The sequence below is a fragment of the Lonchura striata genome, chromosome 7 (assembly GCF_050655825.1).
Source record: "Lonchura striata isolate lonStrDom1 chromosome 7, ASM5065582v1, whole genome shotgun sequence".
NCBI lineage: Eukaryota > Metazoa > Chordata > Aves > Passeriformes > Estrildidae > Lonchura > Lonchura striata.
In genome coordinates, this window is record NC_140709.1 from 495,608 (window position 1) to 522,419 (window position 26,812).

The following is a 26,812-nucleotide window of genomic DNA, read 5'->3' on the forward strand; positions in this document are numbered from 1 at the left end:
AGAAGGTGCAAGGAGGGAAGAGCAGGAATGACAACATGTGAAAACAAGGGTCCTCAACAACAGCAAGGTTTTCCAAAGCAAGAGTGCCTTCCTGGGAATATGGTGTGGGAATTGCACACAGCAGAAACAATATGAGTATGGCAGATGACACTGATTAGACCACTGAATTTGTTGGGAATTTTTTTTTTTTTTTTTTTTACATTGTAGGAATAAAGTCTTCTATCCTAGAATTAAAGTAAATTCAGGAAATTATTTGGCTTATGTATGCACCACTTACCAGGACTTTTGGGGCTGATATGCCAGGCAGAGTTTAATGTGCTTGAAATGATTTGAAGATTTATGCATACCACTTAGAGAGGAACAGGTCGAACAAGTACATCCTGGAACGCACAAAGGCTTTACACAACAGCTAATATTTGTTTATTAAAATAAAGTCTGTGCTGTAGTTCTCTTTTATTGCAGCTTCCCAGTCTCACCATGTGTAATTTCTTTGCCATTTCATCTGCTGCAGTTTTACACAAAAGTCAGGAATCCCTTTGTCTTGGTCTGTGCACTGAACAGCATATCCTGTAGCTCCTGCTAGACCAGTGACAAGCTGCACAGTTCCCAATTCCCAAGCAGCTCTGTCCAGCACCGCCCAACGTAGGAGCACCAAGTGCTTAAAGGTAGAGACTCTTCCTTGCCCCAGAGGAAACTCCTCCCTGCAGAGAAGTCCAACAGAACATGTGTCTCAGGCCATCAAACAGCACATGTGACATTACCAAGCTGACAAAGATATTGAACCAACCAACATGCACTAAAAACTCTTTCCACAGCTTTCATTGTCCCTTGGCTTTCCATCTCTGTGTTTTGAGGGCTACAGCTAATAACAACTGCATATTAACCGATATTTTGTCCTCCAATATGGTGAAATGAAGATCAGCAGCAGAAATACTTTCTTGAAATCATGTCCTTCTCACTGAATGCCTGCATTGTTTGAAATAGTCCATGAAAAGCCTGAAAACAGTCTTCCTGCAGGGGTTTTATTTTTCTAGCAAGCCTACTGTATTTGTTCTTTATGTGCTGAATTTGGTGGCAATCCATATTTAAATAATGCAAGTTAAGTGTTACGGCTCGAACTAAATAAAACAAACTGCCTGCAACAGAAGGCACAACAGCCTTACCACAGTATCACCAAGGATGGTGCAAACACAAACTGGGCACCAGCTGACAGAGCAGGACATGGAACAGAACACTTGCCAGGATTCCCTTCTTATAGCAGAAGAGGAGATTGCACCTGCTCTACGATTAGCAAACCCATAAAACAAACTTTATCAAAACTAGAGCTCCTAGGTTCTTGTCTGGACCTGTTTTTACATGTGGAAATTTTACCCAGGTAGCTCCTGGAAGGTCCTTTCCATTCCAGCCTGCTCTCTGGCAGGCCGTTGGGCACTCCCACAGCACCCTGCAGCAGTGTTCCTGCGCAGGAGCCCAGGTACTGCTGCAGGCACACCTGCATTGGCTGGGCTGGGCAGACTGATGCAGTTCACATACACAGGCTGAGCCCATGCTGCAGAACTCCTGTTTGCCCACAGACACGGTCTTGCCAGACAGTATAGTTGGGTTCCTCTCTTGAAAGGAACAACCCAAGAAAAAATTCAGATATGCTGCAAAATTATCAATAGATCTACACATGGGAAAGCCACTCAGATTTCAATGTTTCCTAGTACAACATAATCATGTGCAAAAGACTCAAAATTTTGTGCCACCAAAAGGTGGGATTGTTGGTATAGTGTTACCCTGGTTAAACCTGTTTTTGTTCTATGCCTTTGGGATCACCATAATGCGGGACTAACATTTAAACTCAAGGTAGATATTACTGAAACCAAAACAATTACATCTGCTCCAGTCCAAGAGGATGAGAAAATTCAATCCCCACAAATTTTTGAAGTTAGACCATGTGATCAAAAATGCAGATCAGCAACAAATGCTGTTTAATCCACCTTGGTTTCTTAAACAAATAGAACTAGTAAGGCAGATTAATATTTATTTACTTAAACCAATGTGGTCATCATCCTTAAGTGCTTCTCACGCAAGACAGTTAGCTTGGCTACACGGGCAAAGCCCCACTTCTCCAAAAGGAATAAGGAGGATTGTGACTGGAACCACAGGGACCACAGGGAGTTTTGAATTGTACAGATGCTGAAGTACTTATAAATAACCTGAGCACAACCACAAGTGATTTAAGCAAATTGCAACACCGTCTGTGGTCTTCTCTACCAGTATTAGAAACTAATCAATGGCTCTTATCTGACACATTGCCTCAGTGGGAAAGAATCAATAAGCGAGCTCATAGTTGATCCCAGAGGCACTTGGTGCAAACAAAGGCAAAGGCTCTTTTTCTCTTAGCTACATCTGAGCTCAGTTGTGGATACAATCAACATCAGCCACAGCAATTTTAACAGAAAGGGAAGAAGGCACCTTCACCCACTGAACTTCAAAAAGTGATTTAGAATAATGACTGAATTTGCAAAGGAATTCCAGCCTTGGTGGCATTTTTTCAGTTATAATACCATCAATAGCACAGTACTAATCCATACAGGAACCTTGGTGTCCATCACTCAGTCACTGCACTAGGCCTGAATCATAACTGAACCCTACCCTGGAGCAAAGGACATAGGCCCATGGGGAATGGCAAACCATCAGTGCTAGCACATGCACTATATGGGAGCAGGGACTCACACCAAAGCCCTGACATTTGTCTGGATCCAGAATAGTGTTTGTCATTTTGAAATCCATCCTGATGAAGCTCATGAATCTGTAATTTTATATACTGGAAAACAATGTGCTTATATGAGAACAATTTGTGGCTTCATATTTGTAGATAACCTTATTGTAGATACAGATAATTACTCTAATGCTTGTGTTTGCAATTTCACCAAAATGAATGGGTGGGATTTCAATTATTCAGCTCCTGTCACATTATATCAGTCATTTCAGTATAATTATATACTGATTCAAGATCTGCTGCTCACCTCTGTTGGGATGAATCTCACTTGAGTAAGAAAATTATTATAGCATGATGATCTGCAACAACTGCTGTAACAAACTCAGAAGAATGGATAAAATACTTTGATTACTGACCATCATGATGTGGAAAGCACACAAGGGTTGGAACAAGTGAAGTGAGACAGAGCACAGGGGTGGTAGGACACTTTTCAGGTGGTCACTTACTATCACTACAGGGAGTTTAAACTAGATATTTTACCTTGTTGTTCTCGTAATACTAATCCTATTATGCTTTGTCTTAATTGTGGCACTGTGTATTTGCATTTGGGAAATCATGAAGCAATTGATTTTCCTGTCAGTCCTGTGATTCCTTTTAGGAAAATATGTGATGGTTCCAAAGTGAGACTTACGATATCTATAAGAAGCATCATAAGTATGAAAGTGGGAACTGATGAATAACAGGAACAAAGTTCCAAATAATAAGACAGAGAACAAAGCAGTTAAGCAATGGGAGCAACATTCACAGGAACGTAGAAAACAGAAAACTGATGTCCTAGGTCCTTGAAGGGGAGGGAATAAAAAGATCATACCCTTCTCATTCAGGACCTTATATGATGGGCCATCAAACCCCCAGGTCTGACTGTTTCTCTGGTGAGAACTTGCCTTTGCCATGAACTTTTGTCATTAGATCATAATTATAACAGTAAAAGCCACATCTCCAGCTCAGCCCCCTCTGCCCACCAAGAGCCCACTGCTCACTAAGCACATACCATGACTTCTTGGGACACTATACCTTGAGACTGAAACAGAGAGAAGCTCACAGCAATTTAACCATGGAGTGAAGTAAGATCTGCTTGGCCTGAGAGTGTAACCTATAGGTGTGCCTACCTTGGTCTGTCTCCATGCTAGCTCTGACAATTCACCACCCAGTACCCCTTTCTGCCTACAACTGTAAACAAATCAAAAACCTCCACTCTGTGTGGGGATAAATTTCTTGCAAACCAAAAGGGTGAAAGAATCCATTTTGGGACAATACTCTTCTGCAATCACTACTAAAAAAAAAATAGTCAATTACATTCTGAGTCAGTGGAGCTCCACAACCAACTCCCAACAGCAGGACAGTATTATCCCCTGGCTCTCTATTGTCCCTGCTGTTACTGCAAGCAGGTCATGGCTCAAGGACATTGCCTGGACTCAGATTTACACTCGTTCCTCCCCATTTTTAAGCTTGATCCCTCGTGACCCTACTACTGCCAGGCAGTGCTAAGTCTCATACACCGTTTTACCAAGTCTAAGTCCAAACTGCAGTCACAGAATTCTCTGCACCTTGGCTCCTCCCTGCTACCTGCCCTGCTATGCCAAGGGTTCAGCTCCAAGTCAGGTACTTCCTTCACTTATCCACTCCAGCCCCAAATAGGTTCAAACAGACTGTTTCCACTCAGCACTTCTGGACCTCTGCAGAGGAGTTGGGGTTTCTCACAGAAAGAAATACAAGCAAAAAATACTTCTTTCATTGACAGAAATCCTTCACAGGACTTTGTGAATTACTATCATGCAGTAAGCCTCAGGCCTGCATTCAGCATGGAAAACCTCAGGCTCACTTGAAAGAAGCCCTACGTCTTTCAGTCATGCTTTCTTAGAATCAAGTTCACATCAGCTTTGCTACCATTAAACTAAGAAAACCCAAAACAATAGAGTTTCCAGCCCCAGTACTTCACTCAAAGCTCACACAGTAAGTGAAACTTAGACTTTTTGGCATTGAGTAATTACTACATACCAGGTTAGACAGAAGCCATAATATTGTAATAAATCCCAAGTACATTTAGTAACTCTTCTTATATTTTATTGTCAGTAACAGAAACACAGCAAGTTACAAAGCACACAGCTTTTGAACACTTCACCACAGTGTGCTAAGTGCTATATAGAATAGAAACTCACTTTTAAGTAAACATAAGTATTTTAGTGATTATCTTAACATTTTCGTGGCTGTTGAATAATGTAAATTCTTTTAGGCAGTATGAACTTCTCCAAGGTAGGTTGTGGCTTTTGGTGAGCTACTTGTAGTGTTGCTGCATGGATTTTGTGGCTCATCTGTAACATTAAAGGGGGGAGAAAAAAGTTGTGATAGAATACAGATTTTCAGCTATTCTCTTTCTAAATTTTATCCTATTAAAGTAGTTTAAAAGGAGCAGTAAAACCTAAACCCACAAAAAGTTCAAGTGATCAATACACAGAACTCATGGTAGCTCAATATATTTAGTTATAATTTCTGTTTTTAAAACAATATTAGTCTAACTACCTTTAGGGAATATTTGATTTTTTTTCTTCCCTTGTTTAGGAGCTCATAGAATGAGCTCCCAAGATAAGGAAAACACAGCAAATAATCAGTATGCCACAGTTTACAGTAAGTTGAATCAAATTCTTATTTTCCCATGTTCAAAATCATCATTATTACAATAGCTAACTATCACAGTCTAAAGTAGCAAGGAAGTTTCATATATTCTGGAAACCAACAGGAGAAGGAAATGGTGGGTCAGAACAGAGGAGATGAGGACAGGTGGAACAGAAAGAGGATGAGTTGTATCTGTTCTCTGTAAAGTCTAAGCAAATATTCAAGATTTACAGGCTAAATGTATAAACACAACTATTGATAAAAGGCTTGTGTTGAAATTATGCAAGAGATGTTTTATTGAGCTCTAAAGATGAGGAAATCTTGTATGCTTCAGAGTCTGAAGACTGCAAGTGTGTAACAAAGAGATGATAACGGTCAGATTGGACTACCATGCAAACCAAAGAGCTGCTTGTGAAATCAGCTCTTCCAAAGGGCAGGTGTAAGTCTGCACAAACAGCCTAATACAACACAGGATAGGAGCTGTAAGCATGTGATAAACAGAAGGGTCCATTAGCCACTGTGGGATACAAGATTTTACAGGATCCCGTAGTATTCCTAAGGGAGCAGTCAAAAGGTGCTTGCTTGACTGAGTGATGTCAAGCCTCAGATGGAACAGCAAAATCTGGGGCAGCAATAGGACATGCTGTGTCTGTTGTCTTGGGGATCATTCACAAAGCAGGACACTGGATCACCGTCCTGGTGTTCCTTGCACCTGCCAGTCATGCCACCCACCTCCCTCAAGCAGCTCTGTATTTTTGCTGGACCCTTATAGGAGTCAGCGTGATTTCCACAGTGGGATAAAGACAAGGTTTTGCCCTGCACTGTTATCCCAACTTGGCCAGACACTTAGATGCCACTGGTAATTCTTCCCCATATTTCAGTAAAGCTAATGCACCATGCCACTTTACAAGCAGGACACAGCCCACTGCCTGGCTGTGCTTCTCTGCACAGGTGTGCACAACTACCCAGAGCATGCTGCAGTAAGTAGGAGTGGAACCAGAGTAAGGACAGAAGGCCAGGTACTTTTTAGCCATCTAGCAGCTCAGACACACAACCACTACAGAAATAGGTTATCCCAAGAACACTTAGTGGCCAACGAAACACCTGCAACTGCCACACACTAGTTTAAGGAAATTTCACTTTTTAACATTTTTTCATGGTTAGATTTATAAAGAAACCTGACTTTTTCTTTCAGACTTACTTTGTTCAGTGTTTCTGCTACCAAGACACCCATGTTCTGAGGTTTTGCAAAACTGACAATAGCACTGTAAAGCAGAAGAAAAAAGTATTTAGCATTTTCATCTCACTGAAACACACGAGCATTTGTCACTTTCATTTTCCAGACTTAATACAAAACATTTTGCAAATAAATTTAGGGTTTGGAGCTAAATCTTTTCATCATGTCAAAAACTATGTAATATCAAAAAAAGCATGCTGTTTCAGAATGGAACAACAGAAAATCTATGACAGGCTGTTTTATTTAGATATACAAAAAATTGTATATGAAATATCCTTGAATATCTCAAAAAGGATTTTTTTTTTTTTTGTACACTGTGAAATAGCTTCTCAGAAGCTGAGCGGTTATATCCTGATTTACAAAACATTTTCTTGATTCCAATCTAGACCCATGAAAAAAATTCACCCTCTGGTTTTGGAGAGTTTCCTTTCACAGCAACTATTTCTCAAGCAAGAACTCTTTTTTCCCCAAGATTATCCTATTAACTTCTCCATATTCCAATGAACAACACCATGTTGCCAATATTCCACAAATAAACAAATCTGTGGATATGAAATAATTTACTTCAGCAATAGAAAGAACTCCAGAATCAGAAGATTCTTCTGATGATACCATTATATCCACTGACACATGTGTAGCTTAAAACGGAGTAGGGAAAAATAATTTTAAATCCCAAATACCATAAACGTGACTCTTGAAAAAGCAGATATTGTTTTAGTTAAGTTAATAATTCTGTGGATTAGGCAAGACACTTCTTACTGATATTTCAATTTAGCAATTGACAGTTTGCTACACTGACAAATATAAGTTATTTAAGATCTGTTTATATTATTAGGTAACTATGACTATGGGAAAGACAGCTGCAAAATTACACCCAGACAATTGGCAACAAGTGAAAATAAAAAGCTTCTAATCCCAGTAGAAAACAACAAAAAATCAAAAATTTCAGGAACATCACAAGACATTCAAATTTTACTGTCATATTCTTATATTGGTTAACTTAACTTTTTGTTAAGTGACATTTAAGAAAAGTGCATGTATTTAGGAAAAATGTTCAGTCTTTGAAAAAGCTGCAAGAAAATACTTGTTTTAATGACCACATCAACTGGTTGCTGTTACTTTATTCAAAATAGAAGTATGCCTTCATTTTTAGGGCAAACCAGCTTGGTTAACCTTGTAAAGTAGCAAACAGCAAAAGCCAAATTAGATTTTAGATTGAAATAGGAGGTATAGCCTATACAGGAGATAAGACTCTTCCTTGGGGGTAGCTGATGTGGGTTTAATTTCCTTCAGAATGTGGACAATATAAAGTTCATTCCTACTTCACCAGAAACTGTTTGACCATTCCTTTATTAGGCACAGGTATGTAATACATTGTTTTAATTTCTGTTCCATAAAACATGACAAGAGAGATGAGATTCAGCCTTTGCTTTTTGTTGCAAGGCATTATCCTTGGGTTCTGAAGTTGTTTGGTTTGGGGGTTTTTAAGTCAATACTTATTTCAATATCTGTATTATTTTATCTACACATTGCACAAGATAATTTAAGAATTAAGCTCTTGTAGAATAAGAGTTTTCTGTTTTCAAAGATCATTACTTATCAACTTGGACTTCAGGGCAGGGGTGAACAGGCCCTGCATTGTAATACCTTGACTTTTCTTTTCCTAGAAGTTTAGCATTTTTCTCAACAGGTCCATTTTCTTGCTTTTTAGACACTCTCATACCTCCAGCTTTAACTGCAAGAAGAAAGTGAAATGTAAGTAAAAATACCTACAGAACTACATACCACATTACATACACAAGAAGAGAGTACTTTTACCCCAGATAACCATTAACCGGAAATCATCTTTCAGTAATTGGCTCCATGCTTTCCTTGTACACACACATACACAGGAGTAGCCAAAGGCTTCAAAATTCTGTGTCACAGCAGACTCAAATCAACTTCCAGATACCATAAATCAAGAAATCAGAGCAGTTTCAGGCACCACTAACTGTATTAAACCTTAACACCTTACTATGTTAATATGCATTCTTCCCCAGAAACTATTACATCTCAGATTTGTATTTTAAAAACAAAAAAAGAAAACCGAACCACCATCTGAACACTTTCAGGTTTTTGAACAATGCGACTAACAGCAATAAGGGTTTCATGATCAGTTCAGGGTATGCCAGAATAAATTGAATAATGCAGATAAGAACCAGATGTATACTCATCTTGTACTTGTGTTCCAACATGTTTAATTATATTATATTAACATATCTGTCAATCACAAAACCAATTAGTACTAATTAAGCTACAGGTGACTTAACAACAGCAATTTGATTTCTGAGGCATGTCTGAAAATTGAATTCTGAACAAAGAACACATTAAGTTATCTAAAAGATTCTGTTGAAAGAAATACTTTCTCCCTCTTCAGGAGAACATTTTAAGTTTTAAAACTGTAAGTAAGAAAGAACAACCTTAGTGTTCTTTTCTCATTCTATTGAGCAAGTTGCTTCACCTCTCAGCAAGACTCTTATACTGATCATGAACAATCAAGGCTAGAGTTTAAATTTGAGGGAGGGAGAGAATAGGGAAAGGTTTCTGGAATTACTCAACTAGCTAGCATGAGAAAAAAAAACCAAACCAAACAACCACAAACCAAGTATCAACAACAAACAAGGCCACCCAAAAAAAGCCCTGGCATCTTACAGGATCTCAGAGATCTTCCTGACATAATTTTTCTTTATATAAATTCATCCAGAACACCAGCAAAAGTTATGTTCTCCCACAGATTGTTAGGCTCTTGTCTTGTTAGGAATCAGTCAAACAACAAACAGGGAATCTACTAAAATTTTGGAATTAGGTAAAAAAAAAGGTAACTGAATCTAGACCAGCAATTTTTGATTTAGGACTTTCCCTCACATGCAGGATTGGCAATTTCTAGATAAAAGCATTGTTTTTAGTTTTAATTTGACAGGGCAAGAAGATCCAGACAGAGGCAGACATTTTAACATTTTACACAAAACACGAGGGGAGCCAGGAGAGGTGGAGAGAAATATCCAGCGTGGGAAGAGATACTGAAACACGGACAGTCTGGAATTGTGTCTATTACCAATAGGCCCACAAAACAATGTTATCTATAATGATTAAAAACAACCCGTCTTCCTTTCCACCTCTGCACTGACTTGAAACTAGCCTCTAGGAACAGCTGTCCCAACTGCTCACACACATCTATGATGGGGGAAGAGTTAAACATAGATGCATCTGGGATGCACCACAAAGCTGTTTTGTAATTTGCTTTCCACAGCAAGAGAGAGGTATGTCAAACTTTTAATACAGAGTTCAATTTTTTGATTTTTATAAGTGATCTGTTAGCCATGTAATCTAACAGTTAAGTGACAAAATCTTTACTAATTTCCATTTTTAAAATACCATGTGTTTTTAAAATAAAACAAGAAAGTAAGAAGTCACACTCCCTTATATGCTCTCCTCTCAAAAAAACCCCAAAAAACCCCGAACAATGAAGCAACATAAAAACAAACCCAAGTGAAAACAAAGACAGTTTGTCTGAATACTGGTCAGAATAAACCACTTACTCTGCTACTTCCACTCCTCAGCCAAGCTGGTCCCCACTGCAGTCACTCATAAGCTTCACCAAGACTTGCAGACATGCAAGTCTACAAGTTGCAATTTATTATCATGCAAGTTCATAAAGACCAGTATCTGCTTCAGGTCACTGACTGCAGTGGTTTAAAGGCCCTTTCAGGTACAGCTCAACTTCCCTGCCACACACACAAAAGTCCAGGAATGGACTAGAGACAAGATGGAAAAAAAAATTATTTACATCCCAAATTCATGTAAAAGCATACTAAAAAAAACCACTCCAAACAAAAAAAATATTTCCAAGAAAACCAAACAGTTTATGGGATACAGGGAGACACACAAGTGTGTGCTCCTCAGGCACTAACTGCTCCTAATAAACCGAGGGGAAGTCCCAACTGGTTTAAAGCTTGTCGTGACGGTTCCTCAAGTATCAAAGGCTGAGCCTGCAGTGGCTGTCCTTGCAGTGACTATCCCCCAGCTCCGAAGGCTGAGCGCGCAGCATCTCTGCGTGTGCCCCAGGACACGGGACACAGCTCACGTACTGGGGTGTCTGAGAGACAGCTCCGCACAGCCCCCGGGACGGCCCACGAGCTTCTCACGCTGTATGCATTTACACGCTCCCCTAACAAACACAGGCGCCACTACACTCGCCACTACATCCGTAAAACCCCGGTACTACATCCGTAGAGCAGCCACACAGGCAGAGCGGCGGCTGGAACAGCAGGCTGGAAGGCTTCCCCACAGAGAGATCTGTCTCTGTGAGGTGGCTAGGGGGGCTTGGTGGAGGGGAAGTAAATTCTTTACGTTGCTACAGGAGGCGAGGGATACGGCTGTAACATTAAACACAGATATTTCACTGAACACGGACAGCCGTTTTTCTCGCTATCCCTCAATAACACGTTGCCGATCAGCGAGCGGCGCCAGCCGCACACCCGCCGGCCGAGCGCACCCGTGAAGGGGCGGCTGCGGGACCGGCCGGGGCGAGCGCACCATAGACCTGCCTCCACCCTTCCCGGTCCCACATGGGCACTCCTCTCCGCCGAGGAGCTGCATCCGTGTGGGACGGCGCGGGAGAGCCCCGCACACCGGCCCGGAGCGGCCCCGGCCCTACCTGCGGGAGGGCGCCGGCCCGGCGGCACACCGCTCCTCAGCGCCATGGAGGAATCGGGAGCGCCGGCAGCCGGGCGGGGCAGGACCGGGCAGGACCGCGGGACCGCGCAGGAAAACGCGCACCGCGCCGGGCGCCAGCGCCTTCTGCGGTTCGGAGCGATTGGGGTGGGGCGGGGCGGGATCGTGAGAGCAGGGAGAGGTCTGAGGGGCGGTACGAAGTCGATAGTGAGGGGCGGGAAGAGGTGTGAGGGGCGGTGAGAGGCGGGGAGCGGCGTGAGGGATGGAGAGCAGTGCAGAGCGGCGTGAGGGGAGGGGAGAGGCGGGCAGCGGTGTGAGGGGAGGGGAGAGCAGTGCAGAGCGGTGTGAGGGGAGGGGAGCGGTGTGAGGGCGGTGAGAGGCGGGGAGCGGCGTGAGGGGAGGGGAGAGCAGTGCAGAGCGGTGTGAGAGGCAGAGAGCGGTGTGAGGGATGGAGAGCAGTGCAGAGCGGCGTGAGGGGAGGTGAGAGGCAGAGAGCGGTGTGAGGGGAGGGGAGAGGCGGGGAGCGGCGTGAGGGATGGAGAGCGATGGAGAGCAGTGCAGAGCGGTGTGAGGGGCGGTGAGAGGCGGGGAGCGGCGTGAGGGATGGAGAGCGATGGAGAGCAGTGCAGAGCGGTGTGAGGGGAGGGGAGAGGCGGGGAGCGGCGTGAGGGGAGGGGAGAGGCAGAGAGCGGTGTGAGGGGAGGGGAGAGGCGGGGAGCGGCGTGAGGGATGGAGAGCAGTGCAGAGCGGTGTGAGGGCGGTTGTGAGAGGCGGGCAGCGGCGTGAGGGGCGGTACGAAGTCGATAATGAAGGCGGGCAGCGGTGTGAGGGGAGATGAGAATGGCTGGGAGCGGCGTGAGGGGCAGGGTGAGAGGCGATGTGACAGGCTGCCAGCGCTGTGAGAGGCGGTGCGAAGTCGATAATGAGGACGGGCAGCGGTGTGAGAGGCGGGGACTTTTAAAAAACATTGGTAAGGATTCAAAGAACTTGATCTAGTGAGGTAAATCTTACCCTCTTCAATCAGTAGTATCTGGTTGAGACAAGCAAAACATTGTCATTCATGTGCCCTACTTTAAAACGACCTTAAAGAACACTGACGTTTCACACAACGTATTAGAAATACAAAAACTGAAAGTAGGTACAGCTAATCTGGAATTATTTACTGCATAAACTCCTCAACATTTGTATTTTCGGTATTTAAAATGACCAAGTAAGAAATTAAGGAGTTATCTTCCAACGTCTACCATCTGTGTTGTAAATTATACTGCGGATGAAGAAATCTTGGTCACAAAGGCTGTCAGTTTCTGGAAGCTGTCTGTGGCGGTACCATGCTGTATAGGTGCACTGTGGGCGGTCCGCGGAAGGCGGGGCAGGTGGCGGCAAGGCGCGCCCCGAGGCGTTCTCAGGCGCTCCGAGGGATGTGAGCGCGCCCCGGGCCGAGAGCGGGGAGAGCGCCCGGGCGCTGCCGGCGCTGCTCCCGCGCTGCCGCCGTGCCCGGCGGCTGCAGGAGCTGGCCGCGGGCACGCTGCTCACGGTGCCCGCCTCAGGGAGGGTGGCCCTGCCCGCGCCGCCGTGGGCTGCGTTGGGCTGGGCTGCAGGCAGCTGCTGGAACCATAACGCATAATGTCCTAAAGATTTTCTTAGATTGCTGTAAACATGTTCTGCTTTGCTGCGCTAAAGCATTTCATCACAAAAATTTGCTCGTTTAGGAATTCGGAAAGCAAAACACGAAAGAAGAAAAGAATTGTTAGTCTCGTGATTTATTTGGAATTGTCTTATTATTGGATCTCAATGATTAAAACAAAAAGGAGAGAGAGAATGCAAAAATAGGATGTGATTAAGTGGAATCTGAAGAAGAGGGAAATGAAATTTAAAAAATGGAAGAGAAAACAGACTAAGAAACCAGTATGTATTTATAGCACAACAACCACCTTATCACTGACTACTGTTGCCTTGGATCTTTAAAGCAGAAAAAATGAAAGGACATCCAATCTAAACCAGATATCTCAGATATTTAATTCTGTATGTATGAGGCAGGAAATAGTTTTGAAATGCAGCAATTTCCTCCTGAGAAAAACAACTTACTTTGCAAATATTAAAGTAGATAGCACTGCATGTCTCTGCCCATAAGCATTTAGCCTGAAGTGGATGATGGCAATTTTGATCGGGGAAATAAATTCTTTCAGGTAAAATGATCAGCAGGAGAGAGAACAAAAGAACGCTACTCTGAAGTACTTAGCCAGTAGTAAGGGGTTTTGATATTCATGTTACTCTGCCTCAGCAGAGAAATACTGATTTTTTCAGTTTGTTTTCCTGAGCTGTTTGTTACTGCACAGATTGGAGAGGTGAAGTTTCATTACTTACCACATAAGGCAGTCATGTAGTACAGCTTTGGTGTGCTGCCTAAAGCATTAATAATTATAAGGTTTAGTGCCATTGTACATCTGTTTTAGGAATTCTTGGGACAAGCATAGGGAACTTGGTTTAAATAAGAAATTGTAAGTTCATGTTGACTTCTTACCATATTAAATATAATATACTATTTCTTTTTAAATTTTTTCTTTCACTCTCTTTACTTCATTTCTTTTGTCACTTGGTATTCTTTAAACCAGAAGCTGTTGTGAATTGAAACCATATTTATAAAATAATTTTTGGAGCACCTTATTCTTGACAGGCAGCTAGCTCTTGGCACTACCTCAACAATGCCACTGTGCCAGATTAGATTTGTAAATCTGATTTTATGTAACAATTTCATTTATTTAGACTTTTTTCCTGTTTTCATTTAGACTTTTTACCTGTTGGAAATTATTAGACTGGTTTGTCTGGGTGAGAAGAATCAGCAAGAGAATAATCCTTCTGTGGCCATGGCCTAGTGCAGTTGAAATCTCTTGCCTTTCTTGCCATCCTCAGTCCCATTTCCCAATCACATAAATGCCAAACTTCAGAGATCTTCATCTGATGCTGGGGATAGATTTATTCTAATGATAGTAATTAGTGAATGACTGAATTAAAAATGAGTTTATATTGTAATGGTTCTATGTATTTTCAGAATGTGGTGTTTTTTCCATAACAGAGGCAGATGTGGGAAAGCCTGGGGGCAAACACAGAATTTTAACTGTGATAAAGAGACAGTAGTCATTTAAATTTTCCTGAGTGGTGCTCTCAGCATTCTGGAACTCTTCCTATTTCCTGGAAATTTTTCCTTTAAAATCAGTGCTCTACAGACAAGTTATTAGCTGATTGCAAAGTTTGAAAAGTCACTTGGCAGGAGCACAAATCACTATGCTCCCAAGCAGACTGTCTGTTCTAATCCAGCTAACAGCTATTAGCATAATTATACACCAGTGTCTTGGGGTGACAACCAGACCTAGCCCACATCTAAAAGAAGCAGTTAGCATGCAGACATATGGAATACCTTCCTCATGTGTCATATTTTAAATCACATCTCTCTGTTGTTAAGATCTATTGCTAATGTCTCTGCAGTATTTTCCCTTCTCTGTCTTATTTCCAGTATAGCTTGTTTCCAAATGTCAGAAGTACTAAATTGTGGCTGCTGATACAAACTGACACTGGTTTTATATCTGGCAACTGCTTGGTGAAATACTACTGCTGTTTTCTTAAACTCAGTGACAGGTAGGCAATACCTTTTTCAGATGAGTCAATATAGCTGATTTTAGATGCTTCAGGAGCCCAATGGAGACAACAAATATTCTGGGGCAGGTATATATATATATATATATATTTTAAATGTTTATCATGCTTTAATTTCTCCCATCCTTGGTTTTATTTTCTGTTTTATAGTAGTTCAGCACAAAGTTAATAATGTTACAGAGATCATTTGTGTTAAGTGTCTAAAGCAAGGAGAAATGAAGGCAGACATATTTTCAGTGGGTTTGTATTGATAGAAATGTTCACTAGTGCATATAGTATGTATTTGATAAAATCTGGAGGATAGGTCTGGCTTCATATCTGTAAAGCTTGCCTGTTTCTTGTAGGAAACCTGACCAGTTCAGGTCTTGGTTCTGATCTGGATGCTGGTTGTTTCTCAGACTACAGGAGAAAAAGTAGTCTCCAGGCTGGAAGGTAAAGGACAACATCATTAAGCAGAGGACCCTTACTAGCTAATTTTGATTATAGATTTTTTTTCTTTTCCCCACAGAAGGACTAAAAAGATATACCTTTGTCATCACATGTTTATCCACCTAAGTGCCCATGTTTAAAATAGTATTACTGGGCAGTGGAACAAATGAATGAATTCTAAAGAACTAGGTTGCCACACACAGACAGAGGCCTTTGGAATTTCATCCTAATGGAGATCAGTTTCTTCTCAGAGCGCGATTGCTTTTTGCCAGTGAATAGGTAGATGATAGTTCATTTCACAATCTTTCTGACTTTGAGAGCTAGCTGAAAATTAGCACATTACATATCCTGCTACTTGTCTTATTCTTTTACACACTATTAATGTAATGTTGGATGGAGCAGAAGGTGATGTGTCATACAATAGAACAGTGTGTGTAAAGGTGTTTGCTAACATCGGAGTGCCCTGAAGCACTAAGGAGATACGGTGCCTGGTATCACTGGCCTGCTCTGGCTAGTGCTAGTCAGTGAACCAGCTGATCCTGAGAAGCTGATCCAGCCCTTTGGATGTCTGCAGAAATGCCACTGCTGCAGTCTCCCAAAGGAACACTGTCTTTGTTTTGCACAGCACTAGCAAGTTCTACTGGTGTGACAGTGAGTGTACTACAGCTACACACTAAATCTTCAGTGACATGGCCCATACAAACAACACAACACTTGCCCCTCTTCTGTGGAATGTAGTTAAAACAGAGTGAAATTGAAAAATAGAGGAATTAATCACATTGAGACAAGCTCTGCAGGGGGATGTGAGAACAAGTATCAGAACAGGAATACTTACTGGAGTTTTAGAAGGAGAATACCACAGTTTCTTCAGAGATACCATCACACATACCTGTCCATTCCATTGTTGAACATATGTTGTACTGAGCTTTTGGTTCTCCTTCCATGTTCATAACATTTCTTTCTGTTCAAATCATATGAAAAGCTAATTCAACTCCTACACATTATTTAAATATTCAGGGACTGCTGACACAGTATGAGGGCAGGCAAGTTCATGTGGACAACTGAAATGTTGCTTGTAGCCCTTCCAAACACAGCCCAGGACTCAGCACGGCAGTGTTCCCTGGGCAGGTGTGCTAGTAAAAGACAAAAAGAGAAAGTTCTTACTCCTGTATTTAGTCTACAAAGTGGGTATAAAAAATGTGACAGGCGTGGCAGCAAAATAACCAGCAAGGCCAGGACAGCTGCCTGCCCAACCACCCACAGGCCGCTTGTACGCAGGGCACCATCCAGCCACGGGAAGAAGCAAGGTCAGCCTTCCTTTTTGTCTAATTTTGATGTAATTACCAACTCTACTCTGAACTAAAATGCCATTAACCAAACAAAATACATATTACTTTTTTTTTTTTGATGGGGTAAAAAACCTTAATAAGAGCAAAAAGAAAACTCGGTATTTTTTGAAAATGCATGCATTTTAAACTAGTGAATGCCCTGTAAGTTTTATCCATCTCAATACAAATATTTAGAGTCTCTAATAAAGTAGCGATGTCTTTGGATAACCGAACTCACGAATATCACTTTGATGCTAATTGTGAGCAAATGAAGAACCTTCCTGCTGATTTCTGCCTTCTAGGCAGACAGTCACTTTTCCCCACTCCATGACACTGTTTGGAGAGGTTTCCAAGTGGGGCAGCCAGCACAGAGTCCTTCCCTCACCTCTGCCTGATGGCCACAAATGAATCCCTGCACTCTGTGATGGGAAATGAACAACCTTCCAGCACATCTCAGTGACAGCTTTCCCCTAGTGCCTGCTGTTGACAGCTCCAGGAATCTACTTGTAACTACACAGTCATGTTCATCTTGTTTTTCAAAAAGTTTATTCATGTTTATGTTACCTTTTGTGTTAGTCTTTGATACAGTAACTCAAACACAGAATGCACGCTTGAGTACTGTCCTTGGCTGATGGGTTCTCTTCAGTCTGTTTACTCTGATAGAAAAACTTATCAGCCTTTTCCCAGTGTTCTCAATCCTTCTTCAGGATACTGGAAACCCTGAAAACCCAAAGAAAATGCAATGATGTGGAGCAATAATGTGTCTGTGGTTACAGACAGGGTAGAGGTAACAGACTGTACAGCACAGGAAAGTTTGTGATTTAGTTACTTAAAATAACCAAACATTTTTATTGGAAAGAAATCCAAGCAGACTGTGGTCAGAATGGAGACCATCATTTCTAGGACAGCAAGGTGAGCTCAGTTTCCATGAGAGAGCAAGGGGAAAACAGGCTAGAGTTCTGAAGTATCTTGGATTGCCAATACCAATAAAAGTAAAAACACAAGTCTGAGGAATCTTGGTAGGAAGGTGTTGGATTTAGCACTTTGGGCTGCCAGCCTGACACATTCAGGACATTTCCACTGGAGAGCTGGTCCAAATGTTTTGATATGCTTAACCTGCTTAAGAACATGCAATTAGACTTAATTTTCATGGTATTTGTTTCTGAATATCACTCAGAGAAAATAATAAGAAAAAAATGAACAGGGAACAGCTTTCCATGGATGAGACTTCCATATTTATTGTTATTCCATGTGCATAGAAAATGGCAGTGATTTCCTTATGAAATAGGCAGGGAATGGGAGAGATGTGGATATACTGGATATACTGGACTAGCTTTGTGCTTCAAAATTACACTATTCATTTTTTAAAATTTGGGTTCTTTTCCTCTTAGAATTCACAACACTTTCTTGGTTTTGGGTTTTTTTTTGTGCATGATGTTTCAAATTCCTTTTTCAATGACACACTGCATTACAAATGGATGGCACTTGAGACCAACGTGGCATTTCCATATTTACACCAACAAAGAAATTTACATGACGCAGTAGCATACAATCCTGACATTCAGTAATAGCAATAAAACAAGGGTAGCCATTGGATTTTTTCTGTACAAACTATCAGAACAAGACTTTTATTCACATTAAAAAATCAGCTTTAATTTGCTCTGACCTACACACTTTCCAAATTCATCATACTCAATTCTCAAACCTTTCATCACATCGCCCACACCCTCACCAGACTACAGGAGCTACAAGTAATGATACCTAACACCTAAGCAGAGCAAAACCATCCCTGCCAGCTTTTTCTCCTGACAATTCCTCACTCAAAAAAAAACCCCCAAAAACAAAAACAACAAAAAAAACCACAACCCCAAAAACAAAACCAAGCCCCCAGCCACCACCTCCCCCACAAAAAAAAAAAAATCATCCTTTTTCCTTCTTTTCTTTCACTTTTACATTTCTTAACCAAAACAACATGGGGCCATTCCAGTCCTTCTCAAGCCAGACAAGAAGCACGCTGGGTTTTTCTCTCTGGTGCTACACCCATGAGTCAGGAGAGCCTGGGTACTGTTCTGCTCGGTAAGAAGATCGTCTGGTGGAATAAAAGTCTACATAATTGGTGGTTGATTTCAGTCCATACTGTTGTGTGTAATCTGAAGTAGCAGGAAAGTGAACTCGATCGTCAAAGTAAGGGTCCTCGTAGCTGTGTGGGGACTGCAGGTACAACCGATAGGCATCATAGTTTTTCCTGGTGGTATCTTCTTGGCTGTAGTACAATTGCTGATGCTGCTGGTAAAATTATATCAAAATAAACTTTCAAAAATGTAATTAGCAGAGAAAATACTTTACCCAAGTGCACCTCTACCCATGACAGTAATGCAGGTTTCAAACCTCCAGGAAATGTACCCAGGGAAATGGAGGAAATGCCCCTGAGTTTGCTGTGTGTCTCCTCCTACATAACTTGAAGGGAGTAACTCCAGAAGTGCACAACTTTGGAGCTCAGGTACAGTAAGTACAAAACCTGGCCGTACCCTCCAAAACCAGCCCAAACCCCACTCAAGTCACAAAAGAAGTCTCAGATCCCACTGTAAGAAGGTGCTGAAATACGTGACTCCTATGGAAGCAGCCAGGCTGCAGCAGCCCCGAGGCCTTGCAAACCCAGAGCACTGAGGCAGCGGCTGTGGGAACGGGCTCAGCCCCTCCTGTGAGTCTGGGAAGCAGCACTACCCCAACACAACTCTGGGCTCACCTGCAGCCGCCGGCTCTGTTCTCTCGCTGGTGAGGAATAGGAACTGATGTAAATTGGTGAAGCTTTGCTGGAACCTGGGAGAAAACATTTTAATGCATAAACGTCAGTCTTCATTCAGCCATAAGTCTGCTGGTTTTTATCTTGCCTTTTATGTAGTACCCATACTACTAAATCTGCAGATTTCAGTACCTGCTAATGATACAATGTAATAGCAGAATGATGGCACTGTGCCTCAGCAACCCTTACAGCAAAGCCAGGAGGCTTATGTTGCTATTTCTCATTTTACAGACTGAAAATCTTTAAAGCAAGGACTTTCCTTCTCTTTAGTCACTGTCATCTATTGTTTTGCTACTTGTGTGACACAGAAGAAGGAAAAGAGAGATCAGGGAAAATATTAAATCTTGATATAATTTAGTAATATAATAATAATTTACAACCGCACATTAAAATTTATAACATCATCATTATAATTTATGTATATAATAATACAATTTTCTGTACTAGTATTTTAAACAAAAATAGGAATTCCAACTGCCTCTCACCTCCCAGTATAGAAAGGGATCTGTGTTTACTCTGGTACCGGGCAGTTTTACAGAGAACAGCAGAGGCAGTGACACCCTGCCCTGTGCCACAGCCAGGGAATACAAAGAATGGAAAGGGAAAGCAGCAGCTGGCAGCGACCAGCCCGCTAGTGCAGCTGTCTGTGTACGGCTGTAAACTCTTCCCACAAGGAACAGTTCCCTGTTCCAGAAGATGCTCAGCTGGTCTCTTACCAGTGTAGATGTCTTTATGTGCAATGACATCGCCCTGGCTACTGTAATACTGCATAGAAGGGTGCGTCCTGTCGTACTCGGCGCGAGGCTCTCTGATTCCCAACAAAGCCGGGGATGAGGACGTGCTGCCAACTGATGGGAAAAGAGAGGTTCTCAAGCTTGACAACAAAAGCCTTTTGCACAGCCAGCCTTCCTCAGCACTCCCTGCTTGAAGTGTTCACAACCAGGGGGTGGGTAAGGACAGAACACCAGAGCTGTTCCTGGGTGAACACCCTAGAGCTGCCAGCAAGGGGCAGTCACTGCTCTGTGATGCTCACAGGCAGACACAAGACATTGGTGACATTCACAGCCCAGATATGGGACCTTACCATGCCTAGGACATCACCTATGTGGAGGCAGAAGATGATACCCTGCTAATGGTGATGGTTTATCTAAGTTACACTTAAACACAGTACTTAAGGTCACCCTGTCACTTGTCCAACCTACCTGGCCTCAGTGACCCCTATATACACAGGTGAGCCCTGGGCATGGTGTGCTCTGGGAGGCCAATGGCCATGGGCTGATCCCAGCAAGGGATCACTGAGCTGCTCAATAAGCAGCTAAATCTCAACTGCTGTTGTAAGAAATTTGTTCTGCTAAATCCTCCCTGGTCTACAGATCCCTTGGATTTTGTTGGCTCAGAAAGACTCCAGCAATGAGAGTAAAATAATTAAAACAATTTCTATAAATTTTGCTTAAAAATATTAGTTCAATGATAACCACTGATGTGTCTGTTACATCATAACTCAGAATTCTGTGTTATTATGGATAGTTTAATTACTGGTATTTTCCTGGCACATTCATGGCTAAATATGTCATATTGTTAAAATTCTGACATGGGTCAACATAATAATGTGTGTTTTAATGATGAAGTGACTGGAACAAGAACAACTGTTTCAGTCCAAGCGTATCTGTTCCAACAGGCATCTGCTGTGCTCAGCACGACGCTGCACAGCCCCTCTGGGGATGTGGGCCTTTCACCAACTTCCACTGACTCCCTTGGGCTTGGCTGTGCTCTAGAGCAGAAAAGCAGACACTTCCTATTAGGAATTTTTACTAAACCCTCTTTGAAATACAACATCCTCTGAATATTAAATTAGAGCTGTTCATCTACTTCCTACTTGTCACTCAAAGAACTGGAGTAACACAGTTGTTCTGCTGGTGTATCCTGGGAGAGAAAGTGCCAAGATAGAAATTTGACAGCTGGCATCAGAATATCCTTTTACACTTGGGTAGAATCCAGTCATTCCCTGAGCGTAAGCTGTACTGGCTTCCTTGGTGGGTGAGAGGAACTCTGGCACAAACACCACAACAGGTTTACTTCTTGTAGGAAAACAAATCCCTGGTGGAGTCCTTGTTTTTCGAGTCAACCATATTATAAAGGAATGTGTGGGGGTTGTTACTTTTATGTAAAGAAGTAATTAAACAAGAGTGTTGTAGGAACTGGTCACTAATTTTAGCAGTCACAGTAGGTAGGTATTTCTCAGTATTAACAAAGATCTGCTCTAGGTAGTCTCTAGAAGAGTAAATTTGGTAAAATAAAATGCCAAATGAAGACAAAATAGAAGGCTTCAGGTAGGTTTTGTATCAGCTGTCTTGAAGATCTAAATCCTAGCACTGAACACATTGAAGGAACAATGGTGAGGAATAAATGGGGAAGAGTCAGAAAAGTAATGTTTTTGGGTTTGGTTGCTCATTCTTATGGAACATGGCATAGTTGGGAATGAAAATGAGCTCCTCACTGTGGGTGTGTTGCTGTTTGTGCTGCCAGGTCCCCATGTTCCATGAGGCTACTCCACAATGCCCACACAGCGCAGGAGGAGTGGCTTTGAGCAGGGCAATGGTTGGTAACAATGTCCAGCTCTATTAATTGAAGATTTCACTTTGCAGGAACAATTCAGGGAGCACTCAGAGCATGTGAAGCCCTTTGCTCAAACACCAAGGAGCAACAGCCTGACCTCTGTGTTTTAAATGGCATTAGTGCCAAACTGAGAGGTATTTGAGTTAAAAATGGGGCAGCAAGTCCCCTTCACCCTCCCTGACTGACCTGACTGCATGACAGGTGACATCTGCTGATTGGCTGTGGCTAGAGAAGGATGGGATTTGAATCTCTCTCGTTCCAGTGTTGATACTGGTGTAATAAAGTGACTTTGATTCCATCCATCCTATGGAGTGGCAAAAAGAAAAACACGTCAGAATAAATTGCAAGTTATAAATAAACGAGGAGTTTTTGTGGCACTGTTTTCTAGTGTAAGCTAATTTTACAATTTACCTTTTTGTAAATGCTCCGGAGGTCTCGGTACTGCCACAGCGTGTTCAGTACCTGGGCTGCCGCCTTGACAACCTTCAGTGAGGACCTGAGGAGGTGACGAATATGGCAGTGTTAGAAAGCCACTGAATTCCACTTCAAAAGAACAGTGTTCCTCAGCTTCCTAACAGCCTGAACCTGCTGCTGTGGGGCAAACCAGACCCTGCAACACCAGCATGAGCACAGCCAACCAGCAGCCTCACCACGGCATGGGGCTCCCGCTACCCCATCCCCGCCACAGGGGCCTCCTGCTGCTGACCCACTAGACAACCAGAGAACTTGTCTGATGGCCTCTCCAGAGCCCCGATACAGTAGGCAGGACCAGCTCCCCTCAGCCAGCACTTGCCTGGCAATGCTGTTCAAGGGCTTTCCCCTAGCCACGTTCTCTTTCTACTGACCAAAGGGCTGCACTAGGTACAATTCATAGTTGCTGGGATACATCCTGACGAAGGTGCCCACACAGTCTGACTTAGAAAAGCTCCAAGTATTTTATTAATCTTGTAGGTGTTGAAGAACTGACTGGCTAACTCATTGAAAACAGGTCCCATGACCATGGTTACTGTGAGCAGCTGTACAAGCCTTCAGAAGCCTGAGACAGAGAACACTGCTCAAGACAACAGTACCAGTGCCTCCTCCCTCCCAGTGAGACTCCAGCTGACAGTTCCTCAGACCCAGACTGCAAAGGCAGATCTTTTTTTCACCCAAAAAAACATTTCCTACAAGCATTTTAAGTGGACACAGGTAGGATCTTTGCTGCCTACTTGCCTGTCACCTCTTCCCTTTGTTATGTTGACCAGCTTCTCTATCCCACCAGTGTCGGCGAGGGCCTTGGCGTTCTCCATGTTCTTGCTGGTGACCTCATGCAGGGCACAGCAGATTGCAGCCACTGTCTCATCTGACAGGATGCTCGGCCCATTGCCCCCTGGTAGCCGATTGACCAGGTCTCGCATCGCGTATTTACCTGGAAACACACACCCACAGAACCAGGTCAAAACCCCTGTTTGGTCCTTCTGGCTGGAAATTGCAGGACATGTCATAAAACTGCAGCTGAAGGCAGTAAGAAGCAGCAGTGTACCAAAATCTGCCAAGAATTCACATTTTACACAGAGTCAAGGGAGACCACATAACAATTTCTTTTTTCCCTTCTAGCTTAAAATCTGAATTTTGCATTAAAAGAGGAACAATTTTAAACAAGAATTATTTGGATAAAGATGAATTGTTCAAGGAAAAATGTTAAGCTACGTATTATGATGGACAGAGCAATGCACATTGCTGGGCTTCATCTATGGGAGGATTAAAGGAATCCTTACAGTAACTGTAAATTCTTTCTTCTGGATGTTCTGTTCACCTTGTTTGCTACCTGTCAGCACTCAGCTCTGTCAGGCTCCAGTTGCTGACTGATGCCAGAGATAAGCTGCACACAAGGGACAGTAACTAAGATAAGGTCAAGGATTCTTCCTGTTTGGGCTGTACTGTTAATTGAATGATTAATTGATTTTATAGGAGACATGTATTTGCACGTAACAGTGAATAATGAAGGAGCTTTGCATAAAGTCATTCACCATCTATTTGCATAATGCGCCTGAAAGGAAAAATAGAAACAAAAAAGAATTCTGCTGGCAAAAGGAAATTCACTGGGAAATTATCCCCACAATGAACTGTAGCAATACTCTGCCATTGCCAACCCTTCAGCAAGCTCAGTGACATGCTGCATATTCCAACATATATTGTGATTTGTTGGAGTCCTCATCTCTCATTTCCTTCAGTGTCACCCTGTGACCATTGCTCCTTTCCTGTACCAGCAGAGAAGCTCCTAAAGATGATTTCTAGCATTACTGCAGAACTTGGCTTTACATCTAGCAATGTTTTACCCAATGGTCCGTTTCAGAGTGTGTCTGAAGCCAGAAATTCTTTCAGAGGTACAGCTTTGACAGGGAGACAGAGTAGGTGGAAGACCATTCCTGAGCTGAGCAGTTTTGCCAGGAATGGAAGGAACATCCTGACAAGAGACTATCACCTAAATCTGACCTGCACAGGGCTAGTACAATGGAATAAGATTATCTTTTTACACATTTCTCACGTGTAACACTTGCACTGCAGGAAAACAGACTCTGAATGTCCCAGATGAGAAGCTTAAGAAACAGATAACTAAGTTTTGTCCACCTGTATTTCTCTTTTTGAGAATAATGATCCTCCTACCTCTGTGAGCAGTTATATCCTTGACCCCACAATTTTACACACAGAAAATGCTGTTGTTACAAAAATTAGACTTTTTTGTATCACACCATTTATTAACAAGGTTCACTGAAGCCACAGCAGCCTGAGGCTGAAGCATGTTCAACACTAACAGACTGAGAAAACTCAGGGCAGGAAAGGCAGGAAAGTTGATGGTTATATTCTTGGGTTTTTTAATGCTAGATAAGAAAGGCACAGATGAATGCTTAAAGGGTTAAATATTAGAACTGACAAGACAGTAAGTTTTTCTAGAAAGCGCCTATGTTGATGACTTAATTCAGCAAAGACACAGATGATGCTCTATATCTGTGTTTTCCTGGAGAAGACTTCTCCCTTCTCTTCCTGTTTAAGATTGTTAAAAAAGCACGGCTGTCATGGCAGCAGAGCTGTTCCATCCCTCAGGAACACATGGAAGACCTGCACCCCACAAGCAGGTGAGCACCGAGCTCCAAAGGAAGCAGAGCTGTGTTTCCATGCCATGTGGCACTGAGGGTTTTCTGTCTGGCTTGGCTGACTCCCATCCATGAAAGGTGGCCAGCAGCAAGCTAATGTGGCAATATAGCTCTGGAAAGCTGCTGCTGTCAGGAAGACTCATTTATGTGACACAATTGACGTGACACACAAACATCAAGCGTGCTGTTCCCATCCCTGGAATCTCTCCTTGGATTACCCATCCGAGGTCTGACACCCCGGTGCTGGTGCTCTCTGGAGGATGGTCTGTACATACCAATAAGTTCCTTGTTCCGGACATCTAAGGCCATGTTCCTTAGGGCAGTGGCCACAGATGACACCACTCTGTCGTTGTCCATCCTCAGGAGCTCCACGAGGATGGGCAACCCCTTCTCCTTCCTCACGGCAGCGCGGATGTAGGCTGCGAACTGACACAGAACCTCAGTTACCCACCAATCCTCCACAGCACTGCACTGAAACAGCCTTGGGCTGGACTGGAACTCTCAGGCATCTTTGGTCATTTCCAATAAAGATGACATGTTTGATGTGTGCTGCTTTTGTGAGTATAAAGAGCTGGCTCTTTGCCATTTTTCACTCATTCCTCTTTCAAAGAGAGAAAGTATCTGGATAGATGATTATTGAAAAGGGAGCAAGGAGGTTGGGTTTTGCTTGTATTTTTTTTTTAATACCAATTTCATAATGGTCAAACTGAAAAAGGTTTAGCTGGCTTGCTGCAAGCAAAGGAAGCAATTAATGCTTGCTGTGTTTTTTAATTTCTCCATAACAAATACATGACATAATATTGCGTTCTCATGTGCTGCTTTTGTAGCACATTATATATGCAATGGCCAGAATGTATGGAAAAAAATAATAGAATATGGAAATAAGGTAAATTTATTTGTCCTGGTGTTATTTCAACAGCACCTCCCCTACAGAATTCACAGCTAGAAGATGCCAGAAAATAGTTTTGATCTGATAAGATCAAAAGATGAAGCTGGAAGAAGCTTTTTCTGTTTATTTAAAATAAAGGCCAGCTTCCATATGGCTCTTGTTGCCCCTGCTCTTTGCCAAGGCTTTTCACTGTGGAAACACGACTGCAGCATATGAGCACTAATGCACAGACGAGGGGAATGCTCAGATGCACATGAGAAAGTGGTATGTCCTCCCAAACACATTACAGCGTCTACTAGAAAAAACAGCTGGACTACAAAGAGGAGGAGGAGCAGGAATTCCCATACCTTCCAGTTGCCTGCAGAAAGGTTCTGGAGTGATCCTGCAGAGCCCTCCAGAGTGGCTGGGTTGGAGCTCTCTGCCAGGAGTGTCAGGTATGGCTTCACCACCGATGGGTGCCAGAGCATCTCCACCCCTTTAGGAGACTTGGAAAATCCTGGGATAGGGCCAACTCCATCCCACTGAGAAAGGAATGCAGATTTGTAACTGGACAAAACCTCTGTATTTGCATTCAGTGTAGGCAGTGTAGGGTTGTTTTTGTCAAGTTATGTCCTCCCCCACCATGAGCCAAA

The 26,812-nt window shown here is 42.6% G+C and overlaps 2 protein-coding genes across 15 annotated transcripts in view; both read right to left on the reverse strand.

Moving 5' to 3' along the window:
* Nucleotides 1-198: 198 nt before the first annotated feature.
* On the reverse strand, nt 199-11,479 carry DAPL1 (death associated protein like 1). 3 transcript variants are annotated; one of them, XM_085584818.1, is made up of 4 exons: nt 11,314-11,479; nt 8,265-8,352; nt 6,582-6,645; nt 199-701 (listed from the first exon to the last, which is right to left on the reverse strand). In XM_085584818.1, the coding sequence occupies exons 1-4, from the start codon at nt 11,357-11,359 to the stop codon at nt 660-662; spliced, it is 240 nt and encodes a 79-aa protein (XP_085440944.1). In that variant the 5' UTR covers nt 11,360-11,479; the 3' UTR covers nt 199-659. The 3 variants fall into 3 exon arrangements, with proteins under 3 accessions (XP_085440944.1, XP_021399173.3, XP_085440945.1); XM_021543498.4 differs by lacking the exon at nt 199-701 and adding an exon at nt 4,810-5,079; XM_085584819.1 differs by lacking the exons at nt 199-701; nt 11,314-11,479 and adding exons at nt 4,810-5,079; nt 10,196-10,311.
* A 6,471-nt stretch (nt 11,480-17,950) lies between these two features.
* Nucleotides 17,951-26,812, reverse strand: part of PKP4 (plakophilin 4) — a 66,984-nt gene continuing 58,122 nt past the window's right edge. For 7 of the 12 annotated variants that reach the window (XM_085584813.1, XM_021543453.4, XM_021543451.4 and 4 more), the window contains 8 exons: nt 26,528-26,701; nt 25,567-25,717; nt 23,370-23,565; nt 22,569-22,653; nt 22,344-22,461; nt 20,258-20,389; nt 19,485-19,558; nt 17,951-19,024 (listed from right to left, as the gene is read on the reverse strand). In XM_085584813.1, coding sequence (XP_085440939.1) covers nt 18,773-19,024; nt 19,485-19,558; nt 20,258-20,389; nt 22,344-22,461; nt 22,569-22,653; nt 23,370-23,565; nt 25,567-25,717; nt 26,528-26,701 — 1,182 coding nt within the window. In that variant the 3' untranslated portion in view covers nt 17,951-18,772. The remainder of the gene's footprint in view (nt 19,025-19,484; nt 19,559-20,257; nt 20,390-22,343; nt 22,462-22,568; nt 22,654-23,369; nt 23,566-25,566; nt 25,718-26,527; nt 26,702-26,812) is intronic. The other 5 variants (XM_021543454.4, XM_085584812.1, XM_021543452.4 and 2 more) reach the window with 1 other exon arrangement.

Bases quoted from the DNA above. Each gene is read 5' to 3' on its own strand.
- DAPL1 (XM_021543498.4), bottom strand. From the start codon at position 11,359: ATGGCGCTGAGGAGCGGTGTGCCGCCGGGCCGGCGCCCTCCCGCAG. The intron at 8,353-11,313 runs GTAGGGCCGGGG...TTCTTCTTGCAG, and splicing joins GGGCCGGCGCCCTCCCGCAG to TTAAAGCTGGAGGTATGAGA. The intron at 6,646-8,264 runs GTATTACAATGC...TCTGCTTTACAG, and splicing joins CTAGGAAAAGAAAAGTCAAG to TGCTATTGTCAGTTTTGCAA.